The sequence below is a fragment of the Pollachius pollachius genome, assembly GCF_949987615.1.
Source record: "Pollachius pollachius genome assembly, chromosome: 14".
Classification (NCBI taxonomy): domain Eukaryota; kingdom Metazoa; phylum Chordata; class Actinopteri; order Gadiformes; family Gadidae; genus Pollachius; species Pollachius pollachius.
Genome location: NC_136947.1, coordinates 10,406,085 through 10,421,577, shown reverse-complemented (window position 1 = coordinate 10,421,577; position 15,493 = coordinate 10,406,085). Strand labels below are relative to the sequence as shown.

The 15,493-nt window shown below is 51.4% G+C and overlaps 1 protein-coding gene across 2 annotated transcripts; it reads right to left on the bottom strand.

The window, feature by feature from the left end:
* Nucleotides 1–1,580: 1,580 nt before the first annotated feature.
* Nucleotides 1,581–14,224, bottom strand: pitrm1 (pitrilysin metallopeptidase 1). 2 transcript variants are annotated; one of them, XM_079751440.1, is made up of 27 exons: nt 14,084–14,224; nt 13,737–13,845; nt 13,158–13,264; nt 12,068–12,219; nt 11,204–11,318; nt 10,843–10,939; nt 10,533–10,693; nt 10,129–10,255; nt 9,372–9,460; nt 8,912–9,040; nt 8,383–8,496; nt 7,795–7,891; nt 7,554–7,688; nt 7,236–7,374; nt 6,826–6,942; nt 6,369–6,498; nt 5,688–5,808; nt 5,304–5,380; nt 4,996–5,161; nt 4,487–4,587; nt 4,236–4,356; nt 3,672–3,713; nt 3,201–3,313; nt 2,756–2,878; nt 2,415–2,560; nt 1,896–1,998; nt 1,581–1,825 (listed from the first exon to the last, which is right to left on the bottom strand). In XM_079751440.1, exons 1-27 carry the CDS (start codon nt 14,128–14,130, stop codon nt 1,732–1,734), a joined length of 3,072 nt encoding a protein of 1,023 aa, XP_079607566.1. In that variant the 5' UTR covers nt 14,131–14,224; the 3' UTR covers nt 1,581–1,731. The 2 variants fall into 2 exon arrangements, with proteins under 2 accessions (XP_079607566.1, XP_079607567.1); XM_079751441.1 differs by having other exon boundaries at nt 13,737–13,842.
* Nucleotides 14,225–15,493: the final 1,269 nt, after the last annotated feature.

Sequence of the window (15,493 nt, the reverse complement as noted above, 5' to 3'; positions counted from 1 at the left end):
TGTCAGACACTTTGGATAAAGTTGAACAAAATGACAAAAAAGGGAAGATGTGTGGAAGTGTCTGGTACCCTGACTGTAGTCATGGTAACGGGTGTTTAATCTCGTAGCAGTACCGGCTGGCCAGGAAGGGGCTTTCCGGACCAGACCTTAGGGTGGGGATGACTCTGAGGAGGAAGACTCACTTCCATCCAGAAGGAGATCTCTGCTGATGTTTGAGTTATGATAACAAATCTAGTTTAGATGGTAATTGATCATATCTCAGTCAACAAGTTGAAATGTGAATCTCTTTTAATCTCCAGGACTGCAGTCTGGCTCAGAGGGGTAGTGTGAGACCCCTAGTGGTCAGAGACCAGGAGCTCTGAAGGGTCTGGAGTCCACGCTCGAGACTTGGTGGGAACGTCACTCCTCTTCCTCCAACCTGTTTATGATGTGGTCCCCTGTAAGGCTGGGGGTTAAATGTTCCCCTGGGTCTAATGATGAACCATCTTCACATTCAAGTGAGGAGACCAACATTTGATTGAGGCATCCTAGAGATCGGAGGGTCGTCATGACTACCCCTTGGCTGTTGGAGGCGGTCGTCTTGACGACCTGGTTCAGCAGATCCTAGACCTAGAGGAGCATCAAGTTGTTTCGAGGGACCCCAACTTCAGGTTAGCTCCTTTTCTATTTTGCTGTTTTATTTCATGTTGCGTCATGACCAATTTTTGTTCAATGTTTTATTCCCTTTTACTGGGTGACGTGACGCTGAACAGTTTTCGTTCTTTCCTGTAGTGACAGGCAAGGACCAGGTAGATCTACTGTTCCAACCTGAAGACCCCCACCTCTCCGTCAGGTGGGCAGCGGCCCAAGGCCCCACCCCACCAAGTTGACTCAACCTACCGACGTCGTCTAAAAACCATCTCAGTTCTTATTAAAACAAACGGTTCTCAGTCTGGAGCAGACGCCCTGACCCAACCTGCGCCACCCAGAATTAAAGCCCCCGAAGTCACCAGGGATGAGAAGATGCCGAGTTACTGGGAGGAGGGTCCCCACTGGGCGGTCCTTATCCTGGTTTCCTCCTCCTTCCTCGGCTGGACTTAGTGTTGTCCTTATAAGGGCTTGGTGGGTGTTGTCTCTTTTCTGAAGGCGGGACATCTGAAGGGATGTCTAGCCAATTAAATAGCTTTATCTGAATAGAAGATGGAAAACCAACTCTTTTAAGACTGATTCTTGTATTTACTTTTTTGGTTACTCTTCAATGTTCTCCGCAACTCTGCTCACCTTTTTTTTTAATTACTTTAAAGTCAGCAAATGTTACTTGATGTAATTTTATATATACTGTAAGTTGTTTCATGTGAATAAAATGCTTGACTTAAAAACGTGTGGACAGGTTAACTTGGTACAGACTAATTTGTTAGAGCATCTTGCCGTTAACAAATTCTTTGAATTGATTCTGGAGTAACTTTTCATGGAACTTGAATAGCCATACAGAGAGTTGATGGTTTAACTCAAATCTCCCTTGAGAGCCCAGTGTCTCATGAGGAAGGATTTGCTAGAAGCAGGTTTTTTTTATAAGTTTATTCAACACGATTACTCGGTTTCCATGAATACCAAATAGAAATTAACATTGTATATCTACATCAATATAAAATAACCTTTTGTGTGCGTTCAGTCACTCATCAAAAGCTTGACATTTTAACGGATTATGAAACAGATTTTAGCAGTACATAAATAGTCTCTGAAATGGAGCAGTTATTTGATGATCCAAGATGGGTCCTTCTTTATGCTCTCGTTCTCTGGGCCCAAGATGGCGGCCGCGCTGGTCTGCTGGCCGACGCCGAGGTACCTGGGAAGACATTAGCACATAAGCAACACGTAGCTATACACCCAAACAGCTGACTCTTAGCTTAGCTCACCTAGACGCTACGTCCACCAGCTCCTTCTGCGACACGGCGAACAGCCTCTCGCGGTGGGCCTGCCGCACTTCGTCCGTCATCCCGTTCAGGAAGCGACCCATACCTGCACAGGAAGTCAGGTCACAACCCCAACCACTACCGCCCACACACCCCTTGTCCACGCGGAGAACGTACTATTAGAGAATGTAGAGAAGGTTCTACTAAGGATAACCCCCCCACCCCTCTTGGCACTTTAAAATAGTACTTAACATCAAGTAGCATCTTATCCTTGCTATCTTTAGTACTTAGCATTGTGTAGCATCTTCTCCTAGCTATCTCTGTTGTATACGGGGAATGGGTTAACCTAGCGATTGTTAGTGCTTGGCATGAACTATGAACGTCCTTACTGAACCGACAGCGATATATTGTTGATTCTCTTTCTTCTGACAAATGTACTTATTGTAAGTGGCTTTAGATTAAAGCGTCTACCCCTTGAACATTGGGACGGTTCTCCTAAGGAGCGAGGGGAACCCTCTGTACCTTTGTCGGAGGGCGCCACGGGGTTGTCAACAGCGGAGAACACGGACAGCTTGGCCTCGTCAATGTCCTGCTGGGAGAAGGAACCGGAGCGCGCCCAGTCGACCCCCCTGCGGAACGCTGACAGGGTCTGCACCGAGTTAGGGTCCCTAAAGACACAGGAAGTAGAGTTAGGATCTCTTAAACACACAGGAAAAGGCTTTGGGGGATGTATATTGTTGGACTGGAAAGCCCTTGTAGAATAAGACTACGGTGATTCTCTTGCATGTCTTTTAACATCACAACATACCTTAACTGTCATGATATACATAAACAAACCAAATGTTCTGATTGGCTTCGCTCACCTGTAAGAGTAGAAGGAGAAGAGGCCGCCTCCCATCCGGGCTCCGCCCCCGTAGGCCCCGCCCTTCTCTCTGATCTCCCCGTGGAGGTACTTGGCCGTCATCATCCTTGCCAGGATGTACAGACTGAGGGACAGACGGTCACAATGAGACGCGTGCCTTCAATGTTACTGAACTTTGACAACATGTTGTCTATTTCACCACTTGTTCAAATTGATTTAATGTCTGGTCCCGAATCTGGGGCTGGTTTTAATATTAAACCAGTTAGAAGGATATCAACAAGGGAACAACAAACTGAACTGAACTGGACAAACTCATGTGAATTCAATTTACTTAATTCGGTTAAGACTTAAGTAAGGGGTCCAGGGGGATAATTAAGGGGTCGTTGAGGGTAAGTAAGGGGTCCTTAAGGGGTCCTTTGGGGTAAATAAGGGGTCCTTGAGGGTACCTGGCGTAGTCGGTGTGTGTGAACGGCACGGTGCGGATGCTCTCGCTGACAAAGTTGACGGGGAACGCCATCGGGAAAAAGGTCTTCATCTGGCATGGCTGGAACCCCACTTCCTGTTGCACAGCGGACACACACAGACACTTCCTGTTAGACAGCCCACGCCACCAGCTGGCAGGGTGAGAAGAACTAGCCTAGCGGTATCTAGTTAGCACATAAGCGCTACCTAGCGTTCTCTGGTTAGCACGTAAGCGCTGCTCATGACCAGGATGCCCTCGGGTCTGCTCCACCAGAGCAGCGTTCAGTAGTGTTCGGAAGCTAACTCATCAGCAGCCATTGGTTCATTTTAGCTTAAATTCTTTAAAAGTGAAACAAAACTTGGCTGAAGACTTCTAGCTTGGATCATTATAATCATGTGTTGTAGATGAAGGAGTGCTCTCAGAGGGAAGGGCCGTGTTGATTTGGTCAGCTTACCGAGACCAGCTTCCTGCTGGCGTCAGAGTCTTCAACCGGCCGCTGAGGAAAGAAGGCAGACGTTACATTTATTAAAGCTGACCTGGGCAAGAGGTCCGCACTCCTGACCTCTACTATGGTGGTCCCTACATAGAAGATGTTGGTCTGGTGGTCCTACCTCTACTATGGGGGTCTGGTGGTCCTACCTCTACGATGGGGGTCTGGTGGTCCTACCTCTACTATGGGGGTCTGGTGGTCCTACCTCTACTATGGGGGTCTGGTGGTCTGGTGGTCCTACCTCTACGATGGGGGTCTGGTGGTCCTACCTCTACGATGGGGGGTCTGGTGGTCTGGTGGTCCTACCTCTACGATGGGGGTCTGGTGGTCTGGTGGTCCTACCTCTACGATGGGGGTCTGGTGGTCCTACCTCTACGATGTGGGGGCTGGTGGTCTGGTGGTCCTACCTCTACGATGGGGGTCTGGTGGTCCTACCTCTACAATGGGGGTCTGGTGGTCCTACCTCTACGATGTGGGGGCTGGTGGTCCTACCTCTACTATAGGGGTCTGGTGGTCTGGTGGTCCTACCTCTACGATGTGGGGGCTGGTGGTCTTGTGTGAGCATCTGTTTCCGGCCACGTCCTTCATGAAGGACTCCAGCTGTCCCGCCGCGGCGGACATCTTCTGAGGCGTTGCGTTCACCGCACACCTGCCGTAACCATGGCAACACAACGATCGTTCTCTCATGCTTTGTAACTAGAAACTAACTATAAAATATACGGTTAGCGTAACGTTTGGTAACTACGGTCGGTGTCAACGAGGTGCCGGTGGAGGCTCACCTCATGTTGTCAGGGTTCAGGACGTGCTTCTTGATCCGAGGGAGGGCGCGTAGGACCGGGCCGAGGTCCGACATCTCCGCTATCCTCTTCATGAACTTCACCTAGTTGCCACGACAACGCACAGACTCAGACCGGAGCAGGAAGTTGTGTGGAACCACTTTAAAAGTGTTTCACATTGACTTTATGTATCCACTTTAAATGTCGGGTTGCCTTGCCGACTACCAGAGGGCTGCTGGTTTGATTACCGGCGACCCCAAGTGAAAAAGTGTCCTTGAATAATCCCCAAGCAGGCAATTGCTCGTTCGATCCCCAGCACCTCCTAGTGTGACGCTGTGTCCCTGAGCAAGACGCCTCACCCTGACTGCTCCTGACGAGCTGGCTGTCGCCCTGCTAGGCTGACACCGCCGTCGGTGTGTGAATGTGTACATGAATGGGTGAATGAGTGGCCACTGGTGAGAACAGCGCTGTATGAATGCAGTCCATTCACCAGCTGGTCTGTGCGGTCTCACCTGCTCCATCCCCCCAAACGTCTCCTGCAGCCCCCCGGCCGGGGTCAGGCTCCGCCCCGTCTGCGTCATGGCGTACATGTGACCCGAGTAGGAGATCCCATTGGCCAGCTCCTGCGCTGACATCATCACGAGCACGCGCAGGCGTTCCTCGTCGTCAAAGTGAGGGCTTTAGGGAAGGGACGGGGTTAGCACGGGACGCCGAGCTAGTCCCAGACGCTAACAGTCCTGGGACTAGCTTGGGAGTGGATGTTTCAGCCCGATTTTGGAGCTCTTACTGATAAACACACAACCTAAAGGTAACCCCTCACCTGTTGAAGATATCGCTCCATAGGCCGAACATGTCAGGAACGTTGCGCTCCAGACAGGAGGAGAAGAGCAGGACTCCCTGGAAGACAGAGCTAGCGGTCAGAACCCTACTTCCTGTGCTCAGAACCCTACTACCTGTACTCAGAACCCTACTTCCTGCCTTCAGAATCCCACTTCCTGCCTTCAGAAGGCCACTTCCTGTGCTCAGAACCCCACTTCCTGCCTTCAGAACCCCCACTTCCTGCCTTCAGTCAGGACTGACGCATTGCCAGGGGTCGCCCACCTATCGAGGTGGGCAGAGTCAGACTCACCTGTTCGTACATGTCGAGGTGGGCGGAGTCGACTCACCTGTTCGTACATGTCGAGGTGGGCAGAGTCAGACTCACCTGTTCGTACATGTCGAGGTGGGCGGAGTCCTGGACCACCAGGGGGGAGACGGACATCCCGCCCGTCTTGAGCTCCATCTGCTGGGCCTGCTGCCGGTAGTCCAGAGAGCCGCAGCCCAGCCTGGGGGGGTGGGGGGGATGTACCGGGTTACCTGGAGTTGTTCCGATACCGACACCAGTATCTGAAATTCCTCCAATCGGGTATCGGCGAGCAACAGTCGATGCGCCGATCTGATACCATCACATGAGCCCTTTACTACACAGAGGACATCTCAACCACTGCGGTGTCGGAACGGGACACGTGTCATCTCTGACCGAAGAGCTACCAAGTCGTAAAAACATGGGATGCTCACGCTTAACTCTACAAGAATACAAATGTATTATAATAATTAGCGATTATAAATGTAAATGTGTAAGTAAGTGAACCGACTATACATTGCTGTCATCATATGAGAACCCTTCAATGAGAACAAGTGCTGTTAGTAGACACAATGCTAGATGCTGTGTTGGTATATACTCGGTATCGGCCGATACTAAAGCTCAGCAATCTGATTTTCTTTTTTATTGGAACATCTCTAAGGAGAGCGGCGCTGACAGAGCCTCACTGGGTGAGGACGCTGCAGAACAGAGGAACGTAGAACCTAAGGTCCTGTAACCCTAACCCTGAAGACAGGGACTCACTGGGTGAGGACGCTGCAGAACAGAGGAACGTAGACCTTCAGCTCCTCTGGCAACGTGTTTAGACTGCACATGGACCGGAAGTACAGCATCCCATTGGTCGGCTGCTCGCAGTACTGCACGGCCACGCCCCCTGGTCGAGGAGAGAGAGCTTTAATACATGGACTCAGAGAGAGATTTAATAAGTAGTGGTTCTACTGCAATACACAGTGATGGTTCTACTGCAGTACTGTAGGATGGTTCTACTGCAGTACTGTAGGATGGTTCTACTGTAGGATGGTTCTACTGTAGGATGGTTCTACTGCAGTACTGTAGGATGGTTCTAATGCAGTACTGTGGATGGTTCTACTGTAGGATGGTTGTACTGTCGGTGGTTATACTGTAGGGTGGTTCTACTGTGGGATGGTTTTAGTGCAGTCTTGTGGGTACTGTAGATGGTTCTACTATAGGTCGGGCGTACCTGCGGTGCCCATCTCCACGGGCGTGGTAGGGGTGGTGCGCTGGATGTCAGACACCTGGAGGGCGGGCAGGCAGGACGCGTCCTGGGCTTGACTCTGAGCCTCCAGCAGCTCCAGACCTGAGGACACCGACACCTGATGTTATCAGAGGAGGGCCGGGGCTGGGGCCCCAGCCCAATGGTCCTGGGTTCGACCGCCTGTCTCTCTGACAGTCTAGCTATCAGAGAGACAGTGTGGTGTGTAAGAGAGACAGTGTGGTGTGTAAGAGAGACAGGTTGGTGTGTAAGAGAGACAGTGCGGTGTGTAAGAGAGACAGGGCAGTGAGTCTAGTTAAGAGGGACAGGGCAGTGTGTAAGAGAGACAGGGCGGTGAGGGCGGTCTAGCTGTAAGAGAGACCGGCGGTGAGTCTGACCCTTGTGGTAGATCTCCTGGCGGTCTCCCTCCGTCAGCGCCTGGGTCTTCCTCTGGAGCTTCTCCTGCTCGGCCAGGACCTGCTTCTCTAGGTAGGCCTGGTCCGGGCTCATGGACAGGGTCAGTCTGTGGGGGTTGTCCTGGAGACGGTAATGGAACCCGTTAGCCAATAGCTGCTACACACTAGCGTCCATTCGTGAGGTTGAAGTCTCCTCTTGGATAAGGAGAGGGTTAACTTCAGGGATATGTGCAGGCTGTGGCTAGGTCCAGCGCTACCTAAAGGGCGCTAGGTCCTAGTCTTGGAGGGGGGGGGGTGTACCTGGAGGTAGTGCTGGACCTTATCCTGGAGGTAGCGGGGGTTCTCCTGGAGGCAGCGTCTGAACCTGGAGACCAGCTCCCCGATCTTCAGCAGCTCCACGGGGTCTCCGTCGTGGTTCCAGCACGATGCGATGTACTACACACACACACACACACACACACACGTCAGGTGCGGATAAATCATCCGGGGAACCTGCTAGCGGGGGTCAGTGGACCGGGGGTCGGAGGTCGCGTGACCCTACCGAGGCCAGGGAGAGGCCGAAGCTGGTGGACTGATGCTTCATCTGGATCTCGATCTTATGGAGCAGAGCCTCCACACGCTCCTCCTCGAAGCCCGTCCTAGGGGAGGGCGGGGGAGAAAGGGAGAGAGAGGAGGTTACTCTTCAAACTCGAGCGGTCATAAGATAAACGCGATGTCAAATGTAAATAAAGGTAGCACTCCCTCTACTTGGGGGTTCTCTCCCTGCACTACCACGGTTCTGTTCTGTGATGAAGTATTTTAGCAGAAAAACTACTGTACCATGGTACTGGATCATACTGGTTCATACTGCATGTTGGTCCATACTGGTTCCTAGTGTGTCGTACTGTGTCAGTCTGTAGGGGGGCTGGTCCCGGGTCAGTCTGTATCCTACTGTAGTATAGGGTATCAGTGTAGTGGGCTGGTCCCGGGTCAGTGTGTATCATAGGGTATCAGTGTAGGGGGCTGGTCCCGGGTCAGTCTGTATCCTACTGTAGTGTGTATCATAGGGTATCAGTGTAGGGGGCTGGTCCCGGGTCAGTGTGTATCATAGGGTATCAGTGTAGGGGGCTGGTCCCGGGTCAGTACTCACGCGATGACCTCCCTGATGGTCTGGCTGATGATGTGTTTGACCTTCTCCACGTCCTCCTCCGCCGTCCCCTGGAGCCCCACGCTGAACGAGGCCTGCCGCGTGCTGCCGTCGTACCTACACACGTACACACTTTGTACTACACACTTTATACTACACACTAGTTATACTAGACTAGTACCGCGGCTGTACGAGGCCTGAAGGGTGCTTCCTTCACACCTACACACACACTAGTTATACTACACATCATACACACAATTACTACACACACTATACTACACACTTTAAACTATAAACACACACACTACACTATCAACACACACACTTTATACTAAAAACAAACACTTTATAATACACACTGTCTTTACTACACACCGTACACATGCTATCAACATGCACTAACGGCAGTCATCTTTAATCCCGTTACATACTTGACACAAAACAAGAGGAGATCCACACCCTTCTCATTAGCATACTGCCCTGTGATAGGTCCACTCTAGCTGTGACCTCACAGATGGGAGCCCCCACCCACCCTACGACGGAGGAGAAGTCGCTCCCGATCTTGGGCTCCAGCAGCGTGCGGTAGAAGGGGGAGTTGGGCCCGGACATCAGCAGAGAAGACAGCAGGTTGAGGGTGAAGGCCTCAAAGGTGTCTGTGATGCTGGAGAGGGTGGGGTCACAGAGGGGGGGGTCACAACCCGGGACCAAACCTCCCTCTTTCCTCATAGAGAGACCTATGGAGTGTGTACTATAGTCAATACCTCAATACCTAAATCCCATCTGTGTGTGTGTCTGTACATGTGCTTGTGCACGTGCGTCTGTGCCTGTGTGTGTGTTTGCGTGCTTGTGTGTGTGTTTGCGTGCCTGCACCTGTCGTGTGTGTGCCTGACCACTGACTGAACTATGCCCAGTCGCTGGTCATGTCACCTGACCAGTGACTGCTGCTCTAGAATGTGTGCGTGCGTGCGTGTGTCTGTGTGTGTGAGACGTACTCCCCAAGCAGGTAGCTCACACACACGGTGCTTTGCTTGCTCGGGTCCGGGGCCAGGGGGTCTGGACCACAGGTCACATGGTCCTCTTTCTGGGGAGGGGGGACCAATCAGAGAGCAGAACGTATGATCACATCACTCACTGTGGACGGCTCCTTTTGTGTGGTGTGTTAAAGAGGCTGTATCTAAGATTCAGAGCTGTAGTCTGAGTGTAGTTTGTTAGATTCAGAGCTGTAGTCCGAGTGTAGTTTGTTAGATTCAGAGCTGTAGTCCGAGTGTAGTTTGATAGATTCAGAGCTGTAGTCTGAGTGTAGTTTGTTAGATTCAGAGCTGTAGTCTGAGTGTAGTTTGATAGATTCAGAGCTGTAGTCCGAGTGTAGTTTGTTAGATTCAGAGCTGTAGTCCGAGTGTAGTTTGTTAGATTCAGAGCTGTAGTCCGAGTGTAGTTTGTTAGATTCAAAGCTGTAGTGTGAGTGTAGTTTGTTAGATTCAGAGCAGTAGTCTGAGTGTAGTTTGTTAGATTCAGAGCTGTAGTGTGAGTGTAGTTTGTTAGATTCAGAGCAGTAGTCTGAGTGTAGTTTGTTAGATTCAGAGCTGTAGACCGAGTGTAGTTTGTTAGATTCAGAGCAGTAGTCTGAGTGTAGTTTGTTAGATTCAGAGCAGTAGTCTGAGTGTAGTTTGTGCGGTCTTACCGGGCTGGTCCAGGCGGGCTGCGGGCGTGTATGTGTGTGTGCGCGTGCGTGCTGGCGGTTGGTCTTACCGGGCTGGACCAGGCGGTCTGTGGGGGGACGTGTGTGTCGGGTTCTGTGCGGTCGAAGCGGGACAGCGCCTCCTGCTGGATCTGCTGCAGGTGCTGCTCCAGGGGCAGGTCTCCGTAGGTGAAGAACCTGCGGACGGGAGGACCAGAGGGTCACTCCGGGGTGGGGGGGCCTAGGGGAGGCGTGGCCCTGGCGTATATCTGGCGTTGCTAGGGCAGGAGTGCGGGTGTACCTGGCGTTGCTAGGGTGGTAGTGTACCTGGCGTTGCTAGGGTGGGTGTGTACCTGGCGTTGCTAGGGTGACATTGCGGGTCTACCTGGCGTTGCTAGGGTGACAGTGCGGGTCTACCTGGCGTTGCTAGGGCGGGAGTGCGGTTGTACCTGGCGTTGCTAGGGTGGGTGTGTACCTGGCGTTGCTAGGGTGGTAGTGTGTTGCGTGGAAGTGCCGGAGCTCCTCCCAGGTGAGGTCGGGGATGTCCAGCGGCTCTCCTCCCGACACCACGGAGTAGGTGTGGTCGGGGAACAGCTTGTTCTGCAGCTGCTGGCCGTACACACGCTCGCTGTCCGACTGTAGCATGCACACACACGCACACAGGCACAGGCACACACACACAGGGGAGATTTTACTTGATGAATTGAATATAATACACACTATTAATCTCGGTCTCTAAATGAGGGAGGATGAGGAGGGAGGGAGGATGAGGAGGACGGGCTTACGAAGGCTCCCTTCATCTCGTTGAAGACCACGCCCTTAAAGACCAGCGGAGAGTTGAGGTCCTGGGGGTCCTCGTTCTCCAGCCTCCACCCCTCCTGTCTGGAGACAACACCGTCAGACCACCTCCACCCCCCTGTCAGTCAGACCACCTCCACCCTCCTGTCAGTCAGACCACCTCCACCTTCCTTTCTGCATAAATTCTGGAATTAAGTCAAATTGCACTGAAGGTATTTTGGTTCCTCCAACTAAACCTCAGAACCTTAGAACCAGAATTCATAACAAGCCCTGATTATGGGTCCCGTCCTTATCAGAGGTGCTAGAGGACCTATAGTCCTGAGACCGGGTCCAAGGTATGGGTCAGACCTGAAGTCCTGCTCGCGGAGGCAGGGGAAGAACACGGCATCCAGGTAGACAGACAGAAGGTTCTGGAAGTCCTTGGAGTTCTGGGTGGAGAACGGGTACATGGTGTAGTCACTGGCTGAATAACCGAGAGAAGAGAACCACAATAACCACAATGCAACAGGGTAGTAAAGGAGAATAGAACAACAATGACCACAATGCAACAGGATAGTACGAAGATAAGAGAACAACAATGACCACAATGCATCAGTGCTAGGTAGTCATTAAATCACCCTCAATCAGTCTTTGTGAAATATTAATGGAGGGAGTGGTAAGGGAGTCAAACTCTCTGACCAATAGACCAGACCAGTGTTTAGAGTTAAGGTGGAGGTGGAGCTGGGTGGAGCTGGAGCTGGGTGGAGGTGAGGTGGAGCTGGGTGGAGGTGAGGTGGAGCTGGGTGGAGGTGAGGTGGAGCTGGGTGGAGGTGGAGGTGAGGTGGAGCTGGAGCTGGGTGGGGTTGGAGGTGAGGTGTGGTGGAGCTGGGGGGGGTGGAGCTGGGTGGGGTTGGAGGTGAGGTGTGGTGGAGCAGGGGGGGGTGGAGCTGGGTGGGGTTGGAGCTGGGTGGGGGTGGAGGTGAGGTGTGGTGGAGGTGGAGCTGGGTGGGGTGGGAGCTGGGTGGGGTTGGAGCTGGGTGGGGTTGGAGGTGAGGTGTGGTGGAGCTGGGGGGGGTGGAGCTGGGTGGGGTTGGAGGTGAGGTGTGGTGGAGCAGGGGGGGTGGAGCTGAGTGGGGTTGGAGCTGGGTGGGGGTGGAGGTGAGGTGTGGTGGAGGTGGAGCTGGGTGGGGTGGGAGCTGGGTGGGGTTGGAGGTGAGGTGGGGTTGGAGGTACCGGTGAAGGCGTTCATGAAGGTGGAGAGGGAGCGGTTGAGCATCTTGAAGAAGGGGTCTCTGCAGGGGAACTTCTCGGAGCCACACAGCACCGTGTGCTCCAGGATGTGGGGGACCCCTGTGCTATCCCGGGGGGTGGTCCGCAACATGACGCTGGGGAGGAAAACAAATGCACCCTGACCGTCAGAAACAAACACACCCCTGACCTCTAGAAACAAACCGACCCCTGACCTCTAGAAACAAACGCATCCCTGACCTCTAGAAACAAACCGACCCCTGACCTCTAGAAACAAACGCATCCCTGACCTCTAGAAACAAACTGACCCCTGACCTCTAGAAACAAACTGACCCCTGACCTCTAGAAACAAACCGACCCATGATCTCTAGAAACAAACTGACCCCTGACCTCTAGAAACAAACGCATCCCTGACTTCTAGAAACAAACGCATCCCTGACCTCTAGAAACAAACTGACCCCTGACCTCTAGAAACAAACAGACCCCTGACCTCTAGAAACAAACGCATCCCTGACCTCTAGAAACAAACCGACCCCTGACCTCTAGAAACAAACCGACCCATGATCTCTAGAAACAAACTGACCCCTGACCTCCAGAAAAAAACCGACCCCTGACCTCTAGAAACAAACGCACCCCTGACCTCTAGAAAGAAACCGACCCCTGACCTCCAGAAACAAATGCACCCCTGACCTCTAGAAAAAAACGCACACCTTATCTCTAGAAACAAACGCACCCCTGACCAGTAGAAACAAACCACCCCTGGCCATTCATCAGTCTGTCTAGGGTCAGGGTACTCAAGGGTAAGGTTTGGGTCAGGTTAGGGTAATCTGTCAGGTTAGGGCTAGGGTTCAGTCTAGGGTTAGTGGGCATTCTGTTAGGGTTAGGGTCAGGGTACAGTCTAGGGTCAGGTCACAGTCTTGGGTTAGGGTACAGTCTGTCTAGGGTTAGGGTACAGTGTCCGGGTACATTGTGTGGTTAGGGGGTTAGTGTACAGTCTGTCTGGTGTTAGGGTATGAGTTGTTGTTGTGTTGGGTTAGGTTAGGGTAGTCTGTCTGGGGTCCGGGTATGCAGGCACCTGAAGAGGTTGTTGGAGTCATCTCTGGCGGCGTGGAGGTACTGGGCTCCGGTCCGGTCGTGGGTCAGTTTGACGGCGGTCAGAAACAGGTCAGGCACCGCCACCACCTGCAGGCAGACAGACAGACAGACAGACAGACCATCAGTCAGTCAGACAGACCGACCATCAGTCAGACAGACAGGCAGATAGACCATGAGACATACAGGCAGACAGACAGATCACTAGGTAATAACACAGCAGGCTAGCCATATCTATAATGTACCGTCCATCCTAGTTTCTCAAGAACGCCTGCAGGCAGACAGAGGAGGTGGGGGTTTTAACCCAGAACCCCTCAGCCCGGAGTCAGACCCCCTAACCACTAGTTATACCCGCTTTTAACTAGTGGTGTGGGGGTTTTAACCCAGAACCCCTCAGCCCGGAGTCAGACCCCCTAACCACTAGTTATACCCCTTTAACCACAAGTCAGACCCTTAGCCTCTAGTTATACCCTCTTAAGACGGTCAAAAGACGTGTGGTTTGTAACGAGACCAGAACGCTCCTCATCAGCTCTGGGGGTCTGATGGAGGTCTGGACGTTTACCTCTTTCACCGTGAAGCCCTCGATACTCTGCCCTGGCCGGTAGAGCAGAGCCCTCTCCCGGGCCGACGTGCTTTGGAGCCTCCAGGCGGTCTTCGGTCCGAAGCTGCTGCTGGTGGTGGTGGGGGGGGGGGTTACTCTGAGTCACGTGGCTCTGACCAGGACCACAACACAGGACTCCTCAACTCCACGTTACTTACAATATGTCGTATAAACACTGAGTAAGGTGGATGTCCCTCACCCACGTTACTGGGTGCTTATACGACATATAGCAGCTGATTGACAACGTAAAATTCACCTTACTCAGTGTTTATACGACATTTGGAGCTGATTAATAACGTTTCACTCACCTGAGACATCGCAGCTTCCGCGCCACCGCTTTGGCCTGACGGAACATTATTAATATATTAATATTAGTGTTTAGATAGAAAGATAATCTGCCGGGTGATGTCACATGGAGTCATAGTATGAGCTCAGCATCGTCAGGGACTCACGCCGGCTGCGCTGTAGCGTTCAGCAGATGACAGGTGACGTTCGACCATACGGGGCTGTGATTGGTCTGGTGGAACAACAAGCTCGCTCGGGATTGGTGGAGACTAAAGACTACAGGTTTGAAGGACATCGGGTTATGAAAACCAATAGTGAGGCTCCTGACTCTTTATACTTTTAATTCGTTTACTCATTTTCTTATACATCCCTTAACAGAAAATTAAAACATCAAAACTGGAAACTAATTTAGAAACGAGTTATAAATCAACGTTTGGTAAATCAATACATTTCATCATTCAATGTTATTGATGTTGCAAAAGATTAATGAATGAAAAATATTCCTTTCCATTTCAGTTGCGGATTTTACATTTACGAATTTAATTTAAAACGTTTAATACTACTTACGACAAATATAAGTCATTTCTAAGTAATATATGTAATGTACACTTTCGACCACTAGGTGGTAACATCATACCGGGAGTTTATTTCCACTCTTTATTTTCCACTTTGCGTCCTTTTCTCATTTGAAATCTTCCCCATTATTCTTGCTGCATTTATTACATCAATTAATAGGTTGCCCCCCTTCTTCATCGGTCAAATTAGGAGAATTACCTCTGCCTCCAATTATTAGGCTCCAAAGAGCAGGTTAGGGGAACTATGTTTTCCCTGGCACTCGGAGGCCTCTGCGCAGGAGGTCATTCCTCAAAAGTATTTACTGCACTACTGTTCAGTTCTAACCAAACAGACGTATCACTGCATCTCCTCTCGGCGTGGGGTTTAATCTGAGCGTTTGATCTGTGTGTGTGTGTCTGGTATTGGTGTCTTTATGTCGCCGTGTTTGACAGAAGTCCTTGGCGGTTAATGTGGTGCAGCAGCCGTGTCCTCCAGCTGTCTGTCGGAGATCTTCATCAGAGGAGACCTTGCTAGAACTGAGAGATCAGGGCTGTGTACATAACCGCCCCGTCACAGAGGCCATCTCGTATTCAGTCATGAAAACCACTTTGTTCCAACAATGAAAAGTAAACGATCGTATCGTCGGGTCTGAAAACCTCTGAATGATTTCACTCATACCGCTGAAATGCTGCTCGGGTGCAGAGATGTTTGGGAAGAGCTTGTTTAGTTTGGTTTTAGTTAAGTTTCCGAAGGTTTGGTTTGTATGTAGACCAATAGGGCTGAATGCCGATTAACAAGGGTATAATCTTACAACGTCTATGAAGAATGCATCAATCTATTCTAACAGTGTCTGTGTTTCTCCCTCTCTCTCTCCTGCT